At 42.1% G+C, this 17355-nt stretch overlaps 1 protein-coding gene across 1 annotated transcript in view; it reads right to left on the bottom strand.

Moving 5' to 3' along the window:
* Nucleotides 1-17355, bottom strand: part of ACSBG1 (acyl-CoA synthetase bubblegum family member 1) — a 102212-nt gene that overhangs the window by 4740 nt on the left and 80117 nt on the right. The window contains exons 9-11 of the mRNA XM_075857655.1: nt 15033-15209; nt 11572-11753; nt 9554-9787 (exon numbers count right to left, since the gene is read on the bottom strand). Coding sequence (XP_075713770.1) covers nt 9554-9787; nt 11572-11753; nt 15033-15209 — 593 coding nt within the window. The remainder of the gene's footprint in view (nt 1-9553; nt 9788-11571; nt 11754-15032; nt 15210-17355) is intronic.

Here is a 17355-nt window from a genome sequence, read left to right as displayed (position 1 = left end):
ACAGGCAGAAAATTCTGCCTCAAGATTCCCTCTGGGATTTTGATCTGCCTGCACACCGTTTGCCGAATTTTTCGCCCACAAAAACGCCACAAAAAATGCTTTCTCTGCTCCCCATTGATGTCAATGGGAGGTCAGAAACATAAACGTCCGAAGATAGGGCATGCCGCTTCTTTTTCCATACATTTTCTTTTTCACATTTTCCCGCCAGCGGTAAAACCGGCTTGCTGGGAAAAAACGCCTCCGCCTCCCATTGAAATGGGAGGCGTTTTTGGCGCGTTTTCCAACACGATTTCCGCGTCAAAAAAACACGTCAAGGAACTCTGTGTGAACAGGGCCTTTGGTGTTCTCTAAATCCATGTGTCATGCACCGCCCCTCAGGCTCTGCGCAAGGCATAACATTGTGTATATTTTTTGGCTGGAGTGTTTATTTAAATCACCGTCTCTGCAACGTTGTGGCGTGGGCATTGTAGCCGTGGCTGTGAAATGTTGTTTACAGCACTAAGCCAAAGCACGATGGCAACTAAGAAGCCGCATGAAAAGTAAATACACAGTTTATTTGACTTGGTACCATACTCTTAGAGTTGCAAGATCAAAAAGTTACAGTACAGATAACTACAACAAGTTACAGTACAGATAACTACAACAAGTTACAGTACAGATAACTACAACAAACATCTGAGGACTCCTTTTACTGCTTTTTGTCTTTTTAAATGACCGTAAGTTTGGAGTTCATTGGGGTATATTTTCCAACTGTTGTAGATCGTACAATGCCCCTCATGCTGCACTGTTGATCTGCGTGGAAACTTAGGAGACCCAGCGATGCAGCTGAAAGCGGCGGACCGTCGGCCATGAGAAGTTTGCGGGGGGGGGGCCCAATAAGAACTTTTGCATCAGGGCCCATAAGCCTTTAGCTACGCCTCTGCTGGGGGGGTTTCCACTATTTAGGTTCCACAGGGGCTTTGCAAATGCGACGTAGCAACCAGAAACGAATCCAGCATAATCTGCACTCCAAAAGCAAAATGGCGGTCCTTCTGAGCCCTACTGTGTGCCCAAACAGCAGTTTATCACCACATATGGGGTATTACTGTGCTCGGGAGAAATTGCTTTACAGATTTTGGGGTGCTCTTACTCTTTTATTTGTTGAGAAAATGAAATATTTTGAGCTAAATCTACATCTTATTGGAATTTTTTTTTTTTTCACTGCCAATTCATATGCCAATTCAAATAAAATCTATAAAACACCTGTGGGATCAAAATGCTCACTACACCCCTAGATTAATTCCTCAAGGGGTGTAGTATCCCAAATGGAGTCACTTTTGGCTAGTTTCCACTGAACTGGTACCTTAGGGGCTTTACAAATGCGACATGGTGCAGAGAAACCAATCCAGCAAAATCTGTGCTCCAAATGGCTCTCCTTTGATCCTGATCCTTGCCGTGTGCTCAAACAGCAGTTTATGCCCACATTTGGAGTATTTCCGTACTCCAGAGAAGTTGCTTTACAAATGTTACGGGGCTTTTTCTTCTTTATTGCATGTGGACATGGTTGTTTTTTGTTTTTTTTTTAGCTAAAACTACATCTTATTGGAAAAAATGAACATTTTTCATCTTCATGTCCAAATTCTAATAAAATCTATGAAACACCTGTGGGGTAAAAATGCTCACTACACCCCTAAATTAATTTCTTGTGGGTGTAGTTTTCAAAATGGGGTCTTTTTGGGGTGTTTTCTTTGTTTTGGCATCACAAGTTCTCTTCAAACCTGACATGATGCCTAAAATGTAATCTAATAAAAAGAAGGCCCCAAAATCCTCTAGGTGCTCCCAGGGGCGTAGCTAAAGGCTCATGGGCCCGATACAAAAGTTCTTATTGCCCCCCCCGCAAACTCATGGCCGACGGTCCGCAGCTTTAAGCTGCATCGCTGGGTCTCCTAAGTAACCCAACAATGCAGCACTAGCAGCCGGGGCGTCACTAAGGCTGGGTTCACACACCCTATTTACGGACGGAATTCGGGCGTTTTAGCATTGAATTACGTCCGAAAATGCGGATCAAAATCGTTGGCAAACATCTGCCCATTCATTTGAATGGGTTTTACGATGTTCTGTGCCGACGGTCATTTTTTTTACACGCCGCTGTCAAAAGGCGGCGCGTAAAAAAGACGCCCGCGTCAAAGAAGTGCCTGTCACTTCTTCAGACATAAATGGAGCCGTTTTCCATGGAAAAACAGCTCCAATTACGTCCGTAATGCATGCAGCGAAAAACGCCTGCACATGCCTTTACGGCTGAAATTACGGTGTTTTCTCCTGAAAACAGCACCGTAATTTCAGCCGTAATGGACGCTGCTGTGTGAACATACCCTCAGGCCTTAAAATGTCAGGGGAAATAGCCCCAATACATATGTGTCTGCCCAAAAAAAAAAGTGTGTATAGGAGACAGCATAGCATATCTATAGCACTACGACCCTATAAACTATGGATAGGATTAGATACATTGGCTCAGCAGACAGTATCACACATGATAGGATTAGATACAGTGGCTGAGCAGACAGTATCACACATGATAGGATTAGATACAGTGGCTGAGCAGACAGTATCACACATGATAGGATTAGATGCAGTGGCTCAGCAGACAGTATCACACATGATAGGATTAGATACAGTGGCTCAGCAGACAGTATCACACATGATAGGATTAGATACAATGGCTCAGACAGTATCACACATGATAGGATTAGATACAGTGGCTCAGCAGACAGTATCACACATGATAGGATTAGATACAGTGGCTCAGCAGACAGTATCACACATGATAGGATTAGATACAGTGGCTCAGAAGGCAGTATCACACATGACATGATAGGATTAGATACAGTGGCTCAGCAGACAGTATCACACATGATAGGATTAGATACAGTGGCTGAGCAGACAGTATCACACATGATCGGATTAGATACAGTGGATCGTAAGGCAGTATCACACATGATAGGATTAGATACAGCGGCTCAGCAGACAGTATCACACATTATAGGATTAGAGATAGGGCCCAGCAGACAGTATCACACATGATTGGATTAGATATAGGGCCCAGCAGACAGTATCACACATGATAGGATTAGATACAGTGGCTCAGCAGACAGTATCACGCATGATTGGATTAGATATAGGGCCCAGCAGACAGTATCACACATGATAGAATTAGATACAGTGGCTCAGCAGACAGTATCACACATGATAGGATTAGATACAGTTGCTCAGCAGACAGTATCACACATGATAGGATTAGATACAGTGGCTCAGAAGGCAGTATCACACATGATAGGATTAGATACAGTGGCTCAGCAGACAGTATCACACATGATAGGATTAGATACAGTGGCTCAGCAAACAGTATCACACATGATTGGATTAGATATAGGGCCCAGCAGACAGTATCACACATGATAGGATTAGATACAGTGGCTCAGCAGACAGTATCACAAATGATAGGATTAGATATAGGGCCCAGCAGACAGCATCACACATGATTGGATTAGATACAGGGCTCAGCTCGCTGACATTGCGGCTCCAGCGCTGGACCCAGGAAAGGTAAGAATAATAATTTTGCTTCTTTATGTGTTACTGATTATTTTTGTGTGTTTGAGTTTTTTTTACAGGTTCGGTTGTTGGACTTCGGATTCGAGGACTTCAATGACGGCGTTTTTTTTATTCTCAATAAAATGGTTAATGGGGGTTATGTTTTTTTATTTCAATAAAATATTTTTTCTATGTGCTTGTATCTTTTTAAACTTTATTATCACGGCCTTAGTAATGGCCGCTGGCTGATTGACAACCTCCATTACTAAGGCGGGGCTTAATCTTAGCAGGTGCAGAGGCTAACACTAACCCCCATTATTACCCCGGTACCCACCGCCAAGAGGGGTACTGGGAAGAGCCGGGTACGAACCAGTACCCGTCCATCTGTAGTGATGGGCAGGCACCGGGGTGGCGGCAGGCTGGTAGTATTAGGCTGGGGAAGGCCAAAAACAGTGGCCCCTACCACCCTGGTAATGCTGCCTGCTGCTGCTGTGTTGTATCTGGCTGGTTATGAAAATTGGGGGGGACCCGACATCGTTCTTTCCATTTATTTTTTTTAAATGACGTGGGGTCCCCCCATTTTTCATAACCAGCCAGATACAATAAAGCAGCAGCAGCCTAGCATTACCAGGGTGGGAAGGGCCACTGTATCTGGCCTTTCCCCTCCTGATACTACCAGCCTGCGGCCGCCCCAGTGGCCAACCATCACTACAGATGGTCAAGTACTGGATGGTACCCGGCTCTTCCCAGCACCCCTGGTGGCGGTGGGTACCGGGGTAATAATGGGGGTTAGTGTTAGCCTCTGCACCGGCTAACACTAAGCCCCGCCTTAGCAATGGATGCTGTCAATCAGCCGGCGGCCATTACTAAAGGCGGTAGTAATATAGTTTAAAAAAAAAACACAAAGACATAGAAAAAATATTTTATTGAAATAAAAAAAAAAAAACACACAACCCTCATTACCCATTTTATTGATAATAAAAAAAAAAGCCGTCATCGGAGTAGTCCTGGAATCCGCCGTAGTCCAACGACCGAACCTGTAAGAAAACACACAAGAAAAACTATTAGTAACACGTGTTAGGCTTAGATACAGGGCCCATGTGTGATACTGTCTGTGGGACCCTGTATCTAAGCCTACCACAAGGTAGGCTTAGATACAGGGTCCAGCAGACAGTAATCTTATACAGTATAAGATTACTGTGTGCTGGGGCCCTGTATCTAAACCTACAGTGTGGTAGGCTTATATACAGGGCCCATCAGACAGGATCACACATGGGCCCTGTATCTAAGCCTACCATGTGATTGGCTTAGATACAGGGCCCAGCAGACAGGATCACACAATCTGTGATCCTGTCTCATGGGCCACCTAAGCCTGCTACATCATAGGCTTAGGGGTTGTGCAGTCCCTAAACATTGATGGCCTATCCACAGGATAGGCCATCAATAGCTGATGTGTCGGGGTCCGTCTCCCGGGACCCGCAAATCAGCTGTTTTGAAGGGGCCGCAGCACTTGTACGAGAGCTGCTTCCCCTTCATTTCACTACTCGCTCACACTGTGAATCGCCGACACCGATTCACAGTGTGACCGGAATGAAGTGACCAGAATGAAGGGGAGCAGCTCTCGTACGAGTGCTGCGGCCCCTTCAAAACAGCTGATTGGCGGGTCCCGGGAGTCGGACCCCGCCAGTCAGGGCTAATCTTACCTTCCTCTTCAGCCGCGGCGGTAGTTCTGTCGTCTCGATGCTGTGCGCGGCGCATAGCGCTGTGACGTCATGCGCTGCGCACAGCGCTTGACGTCAGGACCTCCGCTGCGATCCGGAACCAGGAAGGTAAGTAAAGTCTGTTACTATAGTAACAGGGGCCCGCGGCCCGAGTTACCATAGTAACTTTTTATTGATGTGGTGTGGGGGACTGTGGGCACCCCTGGCTTTGGGGCCCGGTCGCAATTGCGACCGCTGCGACCCCTATAGCTACGCCAGTGGGTGCTCCTTTGATTCTGAGGCCTGTGTTTGAGTCCATTAGCACACTAGGCCCACATGTGGGATATTTCTAAACACTGCAGAATCTGGGCGATAAATATTGAGTTGAGTTTCTCCGGTAAAACCTTCTGTGTTGCAGAAAAAAATAGATTTAGGCCGGGTTTACACAAGCGTGTGTGTTTTGCGCACGCAAAAAACGCGGCCTTTTGCGTGCGCAAAAGGCACTTAGCAGCTCCGTGTATCATCAGCGTATGATGCGTGGCTGCGTGATTTTCGCGCAGCCGGCATCATTATGACACTCCGTTTGGATGTTTGTAAACAGAAAAGCACGTGGTGCTTTTCTGTTTTCATTCATCCTTTTCAGTGCTGTTGCGCGAATCACGCTTGTCCCACGGAAGTGCTTCCGTGTGACATGAGTGGTTTTCACGCACCCATTGAGTTCAATGGGTGCGTGATGCGCGAACAGCGCACAAATATAGAACAGGTCGTGAGTTTTTCGCAGCAGGACTTACACTGCGTAAAAATCACGCACCTGTCTTCACGGCCCCATAGTCTATTATAGGTCTGTGCGACGCTCGTGTAAATGAGCCCTAACTATGAATTTCTGCCCAAAAAAAAAAAATGTGTAAATTTCACCTCTACTTTGCTTTAATTCTTGTGAAACACCTAAAGGGTTAAGAAACTTTCTAAATGCTGTTTTGAATACTTTGAGGAATGCAATTTTTAAAATGGGGTGAAATTTCTGCTAAAGTTCTAAGCCTTGTAACGTGCTAGAAAAATAAAAGGATGTTCAAAAATCGATGCCAATCTAAAGTAGACATATAGGAAATGTTAATTAGGAAGTATGGTGGTATTACTATCTGTCTTACAAGAAGATACATATAAATTTAAAAAATGCTAATTTTTGCAATTTTTTACATAATTTTGGCGTTTTTCACAATTAAACACTGAATGTATCAACCAAATTTTACCACTAACTTAAAGTACAATTTGTCACGAGAAAACAATCTCTGGAACGCTTTTACCTATTCAAGCGATTCTAAGTTATTACCACATAAAGTGACAAATGTCAGAAAAATAAGGCTCTGTCAGGAAGGTCAAAAGTGGCTGCAGTGGGAAGTGGTTAAATTTTTATTTTTTTAAAAAAGCCCTTTTTAGGGGTAGTTTTGGTGCTGTTTTTGATGCCGAAATCGCCTCTCCTTGATATCAAGTGGAGGCGGAGGCGTTTTTGTTCCGCGAGTGGAAACCGCATCAGAAACAGCGCCAAAAATGAGGCGAAGGCGTTTTTGTTCCTGGTAAAAAACGGTTGCAGGAAAAAGTAGCGACATGTCCAATCTTCAGGCATTTCCATCTCTGACCTCCCATTGACATCAATGGAAGGCAGAGAAAGCGGTATTCGCGGCAGGTTCCTGCCTGCGGCGATGGCCACGGCCGAAACACACAGCAAACAGCGTGTAGGCAGGTCAAAATCTGCCTTAAAATACTTGAAGGAATTTTGGGGCAGATTTTTACGTCTGGAAAAAACTCAGTGTGAACAGGGCCTATTAGGACTTCTATGGCGGTGTATGGGACCTCTGTATGGCTCCATTTTCATACATAGGCTCTTTCTGTCAGACCTAGTGTGAAATAAAAAAATATATATATATATTTCTGCAATGCTTCATCTGAGACATAATGTAGTGGTACTCTTCCATAGCAGCATTACTTCTAATAAAGAATAGCTCTATACATATAGAACCTGATGCAACTTGTATGGCAACATGCTGTGACTCCGTACTGGGGAGTCGTACAGCCTTCACTCTGCCGTGTGCAGAAGCCATCAGAATTCATACACATTTATGATGCCAACGAAGACTACAGTATTTTAAAAAAAATATCCGGATGGATGTTCATAGACTTTCAACAACCTCACATGGTTCCTTTGAATGCTATGTAAATGCTAATTTAAGAACTGCATTTTTTAAGCCTAGTTCACACTGAGTTTTTTTTGCAGGCAGAAAAAAATCTGCCTTAGAATTCCTTCAAACTGTCAGCGTAGTTTCAACACTTTTTTTTTCCGCCGCAAATTACGCTCAGAACTCAATGGTGGTCAGAGGTGGAAAAAAAGCAAACGCTGCCTGGGAAAAAAAACACACCTTCCTCCCAATAAAACTAATTGGGGGGGAGCAATTTTTGGCGCTGAATCTGACGGGGTTTCTGCATCAAAATTAGTGCCAAAAAAACTCAGTGTGAACCGACTCTTAGGTCCTATTCAGACGACAGGGCTTGTCGGCCATGTGACAGACTTTTTTTAACGGCCGTCACACAGCTGCATTAAAATGAATGCATGTGTATGGGGCTATTCACACAGCGATTCTATTAACGGACATTCTTTGAATGGCCCGGGAAAAAAATAGGACATGTCCTATTTTTGCTTGTTTTCCCAGATCCCTTAATAGTATGAATAGTCTATGAGGTATCCGTGAAAACAGGTCCTTCATGGGTGCAAATTGGCCGTTTTTCACGGCTGATTTGACACCCAGTCGTCTGAATTAAGCCTTAGGCCCGGTTCACACTGAGCTTTTTGCAGGCGAAGAAATCGGACTCAAAATTCCTTCAGGAATTTTGAGGCAGACTTTGACCTGCCTGCACTCTTTGCCGCGTTTTTTGCTGCATTTTTTGGCAGTGTCTATTGAGCACTGCGGGTAAAAAACGCAGCGAAAACCTCTTTCTCTGCCTCCCATTGATGTCAATGGGAGGTCAGAGACGGAAACGCCTGAAGAAAGGGCATGACGCTTCCCTTTCCTGCGAGCATTTTTTTCCGCTTGCAGGAAACAAACGCCTCCACCTCTCATGGAAATAAATGGGAGCCGTTTTTGGCCGTTTCTTTGCGTGGTTTCCGAAGCAGTTTCCGCGTCAAAAACAGCGCCAAAAAACTCTGCATTGTACAGAACTGTAAGGCCCTGTTCAAACAAAGTCGTTTTAAGTCCATGTGCATAGAAAAAATCTAGTGGGCCCGCATGTGCAAGAAACTAGTGAGTCATCTACAGGTTAGTTAGAAATCTGATCTTATCCAAGGACAAATGCTATCCTTTACATAAGTACTGAAACTTTTTTGGAACTCATTGCAAGTGTACAGAAATAAAACATGTATAAAAGTTTTGCAGAATAGTTAAAATCAGAGCCACATACAAAAAAGAGGACTGGCACCATTAATACGTTAGATAGGTGTTACCTTAGTTTAAAGGCTATGTAAACCTTTGAAGCCTTTTTTTTCTTTACTGTATTTTAGTGTTTTATGCAACTTTGTAATTTATTTTTATTAAAAATAATTTTGACTTCTTCAGATACAGCTTCTATGTATCCTGGATGACATAGCTTCGGTGACAGCGGGTCCTGCGTGTCATTAAGCTGTTAGCGATCACATCCAAATCCATAACTTAGATGTGATCGATGACAAGTGGATCCTACGTGACAGAGACACTCAGGACCCGCTGTAACCAAAGCCCTCACTCCCGTGACCTGACGGATTGAGGTTTCAGCACAAGATACAGCTTCTATGTATCCAGGATACATACATAGAAGCTGTATCTGAAAAAGTAAAAATACATTTTAAATAAAAATAAATTACAAAGTGGCACAAAACACTAAAATACACTATTTTAGTAAAGAAAAAAAAGGCTTCAAAGGTTTACATAGCCTTCAAGGTGTGGGCACCCCATATGAGCCCGACCATAAATGAAATTATAATCAAGCTACTGAATCATGGATTACTAAAATAATCCAGACATAACCTTTAACCAATTTGTTGATAGAAAAACGTTCTGCTACTGTTTTTTTAGCCTTGAACAAAGCTCCGTGTTGATATGTGGGATATGGATTAGATTGCTCAGAAGCAATTTTTATTGTATGGCAATTATGATAATTAATGTTAGCATTACAACATATTTAAAGGGCTAAAGGTCAGCCGTTTATACCACCTCATGATAGCAATAAAGAAATGTTAGAAATAAAAAAAGCATTCTTACCACTGGAAGCGATGGGTGTGAGGGCCAGACATTACATGGGGCCCCGTGGTCTCACTCATGCCATATGCTTCATATAAAGTAATATTGAGTCCCAGGAAAAATTCCAGCGTCTCTGCGGAAATTGGAGCCGCACCTGAGAAATGTTTCTGGCAGTGGGAAAAACCCAACATCTTGCGAATTTTAGACAAGACTAAGAAATCCGCCACAGCAGGGAGAAACGGCTTCAGTTCACCACTAAAAACACATGAAAAAATCACCAGTTATGGGCTTATCAATAATATGCATAACGATTTCTGCCCTGGAGCCATACAGAGGCTCATAACCCTTTATGGGCTAAAGGGTCCACTTAAATCTTCAAAGAGGAAACTAGCAATAAAGAGCAGTCATAGTTTGATAGATAAAAATAGTGTGAGCAGTGTCAAGGATCTGTACGGCCAGATTTACAAATTATTGTTAATTTATTATTAAAACTGGTCTTGCACTTTTTTATATTTAGTAAAAAGCAGAATTATATTCCAGGGTAGGGTTAAGGAGAAGGTTACCCTTTAAGAACTTTCTCTAAAAAAAAATGTTTTACCCGTGGTTTTCACTTACATCAGACCCAAATGCCTAATGCACACGATGGTGTGTGCCGGCCGGGTTCCGACTGTGATCCATGGAAAGATAGGACATATCCTATCTTTCCACGGATCGGAGAGTCTGGTCCGCTTTCACAGATCCGATTCACCCGCTAGAGTGAATGGGTCAGTGAAATCTAACGGGTGCATCTCGGATGCCGTGAAAAATGGCCCCAGTGGCACACGGTCATGTGCAACTGGCATAAGACATCATGCTTTAGCTCATAATATGGAATTCTGTTGGGGGCCACAAAGTTACTTATAGGGTGCTGTACTCCAAACCGATATATGGTATCTGAGTATGCTGCAATATTCTGTCTATACCACTACCTATGCCATTAGCACTGTATTTTATATGGCAGTATGCATGACCCCACTGAAATGCATGAGGATTAAGAGGAAGCTTTCAATGTTTTGCAAAAATTTCCAGTTGTCGCAAAAAAAACAAACAAAAAAAAACATACATACAAAGACTGCACTAAAATGCCAACTATAGACTGGTGAAAGAAACATTAATAATTGGTTCACAACTTTTACGGCTCATTGAACCCTATACTAAGGAATGATTCAGATGTCATAAAACCTCTGATGGATGACTAAAAATAGCCATTTATAAGCAGATAATCTACCACTGTATTGAGGAAAAGATAAACGACAGGAATAAGTATGGAAGTAAATGGGGATGGATGGATATATTGGAAATAAACAGGTTTTCCATTAGAAGACTATAGGGGAGATTTATCAAAACTGGTGCAAGAAAAAAAAAAAAGTAGATTAGTTGCCCATAGTAGCCCTTTGGAAAATGAAAGGTGGAATCGGATTGGTTGCTTTGGGCAACTATTCCACTTTTGCTTTGATAAATACCCCCCTATATGTACAAAGAACAGTTGCAAACAAATTGAGAAAACAAATCATTTACGATGCACTTAAACAGGTCAGAAATCAAGATTTTGCTGTGTTTGTGTGTGTGTTCTTCCTATGTCAACCATTTATACTCCTGACCACTCCTTCCTCTTGTAGCTAGATACAGAAAATAGCTAAGTTATACAAGCCATTTTTAGCTGCTATGGTAGCTAGCGTTTAGTCATTCAGTCACCCAGCTGTCACAGAAATGCATAGTCCCTGTTATCTCCTCTCTCACTTTGTAGTTCCTCCTCTTACAATTTATGCTGAATTGAATACAGGGCCTAATCTTTAGAAGCCTGGGTGTGAAAAAGATAGAAAATCAGGTAAAACATTGTTTTTATAATAAAACCGTAGTTTTTTTTCAACAAAATAACCTAAAGCCACATGAAGATTTTTAGCAACGACTGTAGGTCCTTTCTAAGAAAGCAAATAGATGTTATGTATTGAACGGAAGATAATCTTTCCATAAAAAAGTTGTTTATATTTATCTCCTACTTCCTTGATGGACTCAAGTTTCTCTCCAGGCTGACGGACATTGCCCAGGACAACATCTTTCGCTTGACTATTCCTGCTTGCGTTGACACTTCTTTAATGCGCTCCATGATCTTCTCCCAGACTCTTGGGACTCCCATGTGAGATGTGGGTTGTGCCTCCTTCAGTGTGTCCACCAGGGTCCCCTGTTATCACCACAGAGCACATTTACCACTAAAACAGAATAGCCTAAGAGTTGTGTCATGAAAATATTTTCTCCAATAAGAGTAATATATTAAAATGTATTTGTAGAACAACTTACAGAACTAGAAAAGGGCGGTTACATATGTAATATGAATATGAATAATAGACAAAAGTAGGGACCCACACTGCTAAGGTGAATCTTTGTAAAGAGTTAAAGGGTCAAATCTATCATTCTCTCGAGTTTCTGCGGATTTTGGGTGAACACTTACATAGTATAGATACGTTTTCTAACAGGGCAAAAAGAGAAGAATAAAAATGTTGGTTTGTAGATATTTAACTATTTGATATCCATGTATAACATAATATTACAGGAACAGAACACACTTTAATAATCTGAAAAATATAAAGCGATCAATTAGATTATTTTTTTTTTCAATTACTATCAGGGATACGAATAAAGGACAGGTTGAAGTACCAAGATCTGGAGAGGAATGAATGGTGGAGGGTAGGAAAAAAAAAAAGTTGTTGAAAAAGTATTAAAATCTGACAGCTAAACTGGAGGAAAAGTCTCCACATTTGTCAAGATGCAACAACAAAATATACCCTCAAGATCTGTGACTTAAAGAGGCTCTGTCACCACATTATAAGTGCCCTATCTCATACATAATTTGATCGGCGCTGTAATGTAGATAACAGCAGTGTTTTTTATTTTGAAAAACAATCATTTTTTAGCAAGTTATGAGCAATTTTAGATTTATGCTAATTCGTTTCTTAATAGACAACTGGGAGTGTTTTTACTTTTTACCAACTGGGCGTTGTACAGAGGAGTGTATCACACTGACCAATCAGGGACCAATCAGTGACCAATCAGCGTCATACACTTCTCATTGTTCCAGCCATTGTTACAGTGTGATTGTGCAGTGAAAGAAGCTGGGCTGGAAGAATAAGAAGTGGATGACACTAATTGGTCACTGATTGGTCAGCCTCATACACTTCTCTTTACAACGCCCAGTTGATAAAAAGTTAAAACACGCCCAGCTGTCTATTAAGAAACTCATTAGCATAAATCTAAACTAGCTCATAACTTGCTCAAAAATGATCGTTTTTCAAAATAAAAGCCACTGTTGTTATCTACATTACAGCGCCAATCAGATTGTGTAGGAGATAGGGCACTTATAATCAAGTGACAGAGCCTCTTTAAGTGTAACCAGAAGAAAACAAGCATCAAAGCAAACATAAACCTTTATCACTCTCAAGTAAATATATGTGTGTGTCAACATTAAATGGATGATAATACAGAAAAGTAGACTCATAACTATACATCCAATACAATATGAAATTAAGGACACGGCCAATTTTGGCCTTGAGGACAGAGCAATTTTTTTACATTTCCCTCTTTGCATCCCGACGCTCATAACTCTTTTATTTTTTGTACGACGTAGTTGTATGAGACTTTGTTTTTTGCGGGACGAGTTGTACTTTATGTAGGTACCATTTTTGGTACAAATACATTATCGTTTAATTTCTAGAAATTTTTATTTTGGAGAAAATGCTGAAAAAAAGCAGTTGTGCAGCAGTTTTAATATTTTTTTTTTACACCATACACCGATCATCATAAATAATGTTATAAATTTGTTGTACAGGTTGTTACGGTCGTGGCGATACCAAATATGTCTATATTATTTCATGTTTTGGGACTTATATTTTAAAAAAAATATTTATTATAAAAAATGTGTCTTTCTGTGTATTTTTTTTACTTTTTATTAATTTATTTATCATAATTTTTTTTTTACATTCATTTCAGTTTTTTTTTTAATCCCATAAAGGGATTTAGCATTTTGATTTTGATTTTGTACACAGGCAGTTGTTAGGGCATACCTCAGTATGCCCTAACAACAGGAAATATGTTCAGACAGCGCTGGGGTCCTTCAATGGACCCTGGGCTGTCTGGCCATATGAGTTATGGGCTTTGATCGCGTCACAGTTATCTTCTGTGACGCGATCAATGTGCAGTCCCCCCTCTTTGAACGCCGCGATCAGCTTTCATCGCGGCGTTCAAAGGGTTAACGGCGGAGAGAAGATGTTACTCTCCTCTCCGCTGTCAGAGCGGGGCCGTGGCTGTGTATTACAGCTGTTGCCCCGCTCTCGATCGCACGCAGAGACTGCTGTCACACAGGATGTGTATGCTCGTCCTAATGCGCGAAGTGCTCGCCGCTCAGGACGAGCATACTCGTCCTGTGTCAGCAACCAGTTAAAGCCACTCTCCATGATCCCCCATACTCGGGCTTATTTTCCTCAGTATATCTGTTGCATTTACCTAGCAACCTTTTTTTCTGACTAGTGCCTTAGTAGTTTGTACTTTATAATCATTCTACTTATGTTGTAATGGAAATCTGCGATTTACGTACAGACTTCCTGGTAAGCGCGGGATAGATAGGTATTTATTATACACAGCAGCCAATCTGAAGAAGCGGAGCTGCAGTGGGGAGGGAGAGAGCAGCAGCCTGAACCAATGATGACACAGGGGGTGTGTTTTTACATTTCCACTTACTCCCTGTAGACACTGTAGCTAAACTGTAGTCACTCGCAGATTACAGCTCTGCCTTAATGGAGGAGAGCTAAAAAGCAACAGCAATATACATAGCACTTAAGCATCACCTATAGGTACTAATAGGAGTTAGGCTGGGTTCACACGACCTATTTTCAGACGTAAATTTGGCGTATTATGTCTCGTTTTACGTCTGAAAATAGGGCTACAATACATCGGCAAACATCTGCCCATTCATTTGAATGGGTTTGCCGACGTACTGTGCCGACGACCTGTCATTTACGCGTCGTCGTTTGACAGCTGTCAAACGACGACGCGTAAATTGACTGCCTTGGCAAAGAAGTGCAGGACACTTCTTTGCAACGTAATTTGAGCCGTTCTTCATTGAAGTCAATGAAGAGCAGCTCAAGATTCCGGGCGTCAAAGACGCCTCGCATAAGGCGAGGAGGAGCTTTTACGTCTGAAACGACGCAGCTGTTTTCTCCTGAAAACAGTCTGTCTTTTCAGACGTAAAAGCCAGTTCTCGTGTGCACATACCCTTACAGATAATTTTAGAGCTCACGACTGCACATTCGTGTTAAGTATGTAAAATGATTATGTTCTAGAAAAATGTAAGCAATTCTTTTCAATTTCTAGCTATAGGACAGCAGGTGGCAGAACTTTTGGTCTGAATGGTTTGGTTACTACAGCAGTATGCTCTGAGTTTAATGAAAGGTTATACTTTCGGACATACCTTTAGAGCATCTGGATTTGCAAAGTACACATGTTCTCCCCACTTGATCCCTGTCCACAGGTCATATATTTGAGCAGCAATATGACTAAGTGGTAGGTAACTGACAATAGACTCCTGTTTGATTTCTGCAGGCTGCATTTCTCCGACACAACTGGCATGAGCAGCTGTCCAGGTGATCTGTGTGCGATAATGCAACTTTAGGCCAAAATAGCAATACGATTTAGTTTTAAAGAGAATGTGCATAAATGTAAATATCTTCTGACATGTGAAATGTTATTGATGGGGACTGCTAACCGATTGCTTGAACAAAATGAATAGGACTGTAATGGCCCATCAGCTTCATTCCAAAAAAATAGCTGAGTGAAGTTGATGGGACACAGTATTAGCTAAAGTGCTGTGGTCCTCTTCCTTCCAGCGATCAGTTGGGGTCTTTACTTACAGGCCACTGATAGTATCTTCTATAATTTCCCAATCACATGTCAGAAGATATATAAAGGAGCACATACATCTTAACCATGACCCCACATTAGTTCAAAGACATTCTGCACAAGGTGAATAACCAACTGACTATGTGTATTTGCACTATTCCATAGCGTCATCTTGTTATATGGCTATCTGCCATTTACTCTGAATTTTTGGCGTGTTTCTTCCTGCAATTTTTACTACAATGCAAAAAAAGACTCATACACGCAGATTTGTTTTGTATCAAGGCTTAATAGGGCAGCAATATAGATACAGATCCAACAGAAAAAACATCATAGCACATATGGACACCGTACGGACTGTATGCAAATACTCTCCCTAGAAGCATTGCTTCTAGAGGCAGTGGCGGATCATCATTAGGGCGGTTCGGGCGGCCGCCCGGGGCCCAAGGCTCCCAGGGGGCCCATGGCCGCCCGAACCCCCTCATGCCCGGTGGCGTCGCTAGCACCGGAGGGAGCCCCGGTGCCAGGACCGCACCTGTCATGAGGCGAGGTGAGTTTCTGTCCTACTTAGCAGCCGTGGTCTGTGCTGAAACTCCCACTCCAGCCCCCCTTCCCTGCTCTACCCATCTCTACTACTGCTGCTAGCAGTCGGGAGATGGGGGAGGGGAGACTGTCTGCGGGCTCTGTGTCAGGCTGTGAGCAGGAGAAACGCTGTGTGAAGACTCCCAACACATCAACCTGCTGAATGCCCTTCACAAATATCCTACATAAAAGGTAAGTGCATGTGTGTTTACAATGTGTACTTTATATGTGTATAATGTGCATACTCATGTGTGTTTACAATGTGTACTTTATATGTGTATAATGTGCATACTCGTGTGTTTACAATTTGTACTTTATATGTGTATAATGTGCATACTCGTGTGTTTACAATTTGTAATTTATATGTGTATAATGTGCATACTCGTGTGTTTACAAATGTGTACTTGATATGTGTATAATGTGCATACTCATGTGTGTCTGTGATGTGTATGTATGTATATAGTGTGTGTGTGTGTATGTATAGTGTGCATATGTATGTATGTATATAGTGTGTGTGTGTGTGTGTGTGTATATAGTGAGTGTATGTATGTATATATATACATATGTATAGTGTGTGTGTATGTATGTATGTATGCATGTGTGTGTATATATATTCTGCAGTAATTCCGCAAAAACTAGCAGAAATTCCACTGCAGAAAAAAAGCACCATTTCCTGCGTTTTTGCTGCAGAAAATGAAAATGGTGCGTATTTTTCCGCGTTTTTCTCAATGTTGGGAGATGGTGACATCTCCTTAAAAAAACGCAGCAATTCTGTCCACTTTCCGCAGCAGGAATTGACATGCTGCAGTACGAGAAATACGCACCGCAGGACAAAATGTCTGGTCGGAAATTTTACGTAGCGTCTGGATGAATTTGGTAAATCTCACTCACTTTGCCACTACTGTATTCTGCGTATTTTCCGGGCGGAAAATACGCAGCAATTCCGTTAAGTGTGGAGAAGCCCTAATACAGTAGCAGCAGAGTAGATTAGATGTGAACAATTCTCACCCACACGCTGCGTGAATGATAAGTGGGCGGAAAAAAAGCTCCGAAATTGACCTGCGGTGCAGTTTTTTATTCCGCAGCATGTCAATTGTATTTGCGTTAACGCTGCTCATTTGTTTCGGGTTTTCTCCATTTAATTCAATGGGGAGGTAAAACCCACAACAAATAACAGATGTTATGTAAAAACGCAATTTAGAAAAAATAAAAATCTTGTACTTGCCCAGAATTCTGTTACTTGGTCCGGGCCGGCCTCCTGGGATGATGTTTCACTCCATGTGACCGCTGCAGCCAATCACAGACTGCAGCAGTCA

The sequence above is a fragment of the Rhinoderma darwinii genome, chromosome 3 (assembly GCF_050947455.1).
Source record: "Rhinoderma darwinii isolate aRhiDar2 chromosome 3, aRhiDar2.hap1, whole genome shotgun sequence".
Classification (NCBI taxonomy): domain Eukaryota; kingdom Metazoa; phylum Chordata; class Amphibia; order Anura; family Rhinodermatidae; genus Rhinoderma; species Rhinoderma darwinii.
Note: the sequence above shows the minus strand (reverse complement) of the source record. Positions and strands in the feature narration are given on the sequence as shown.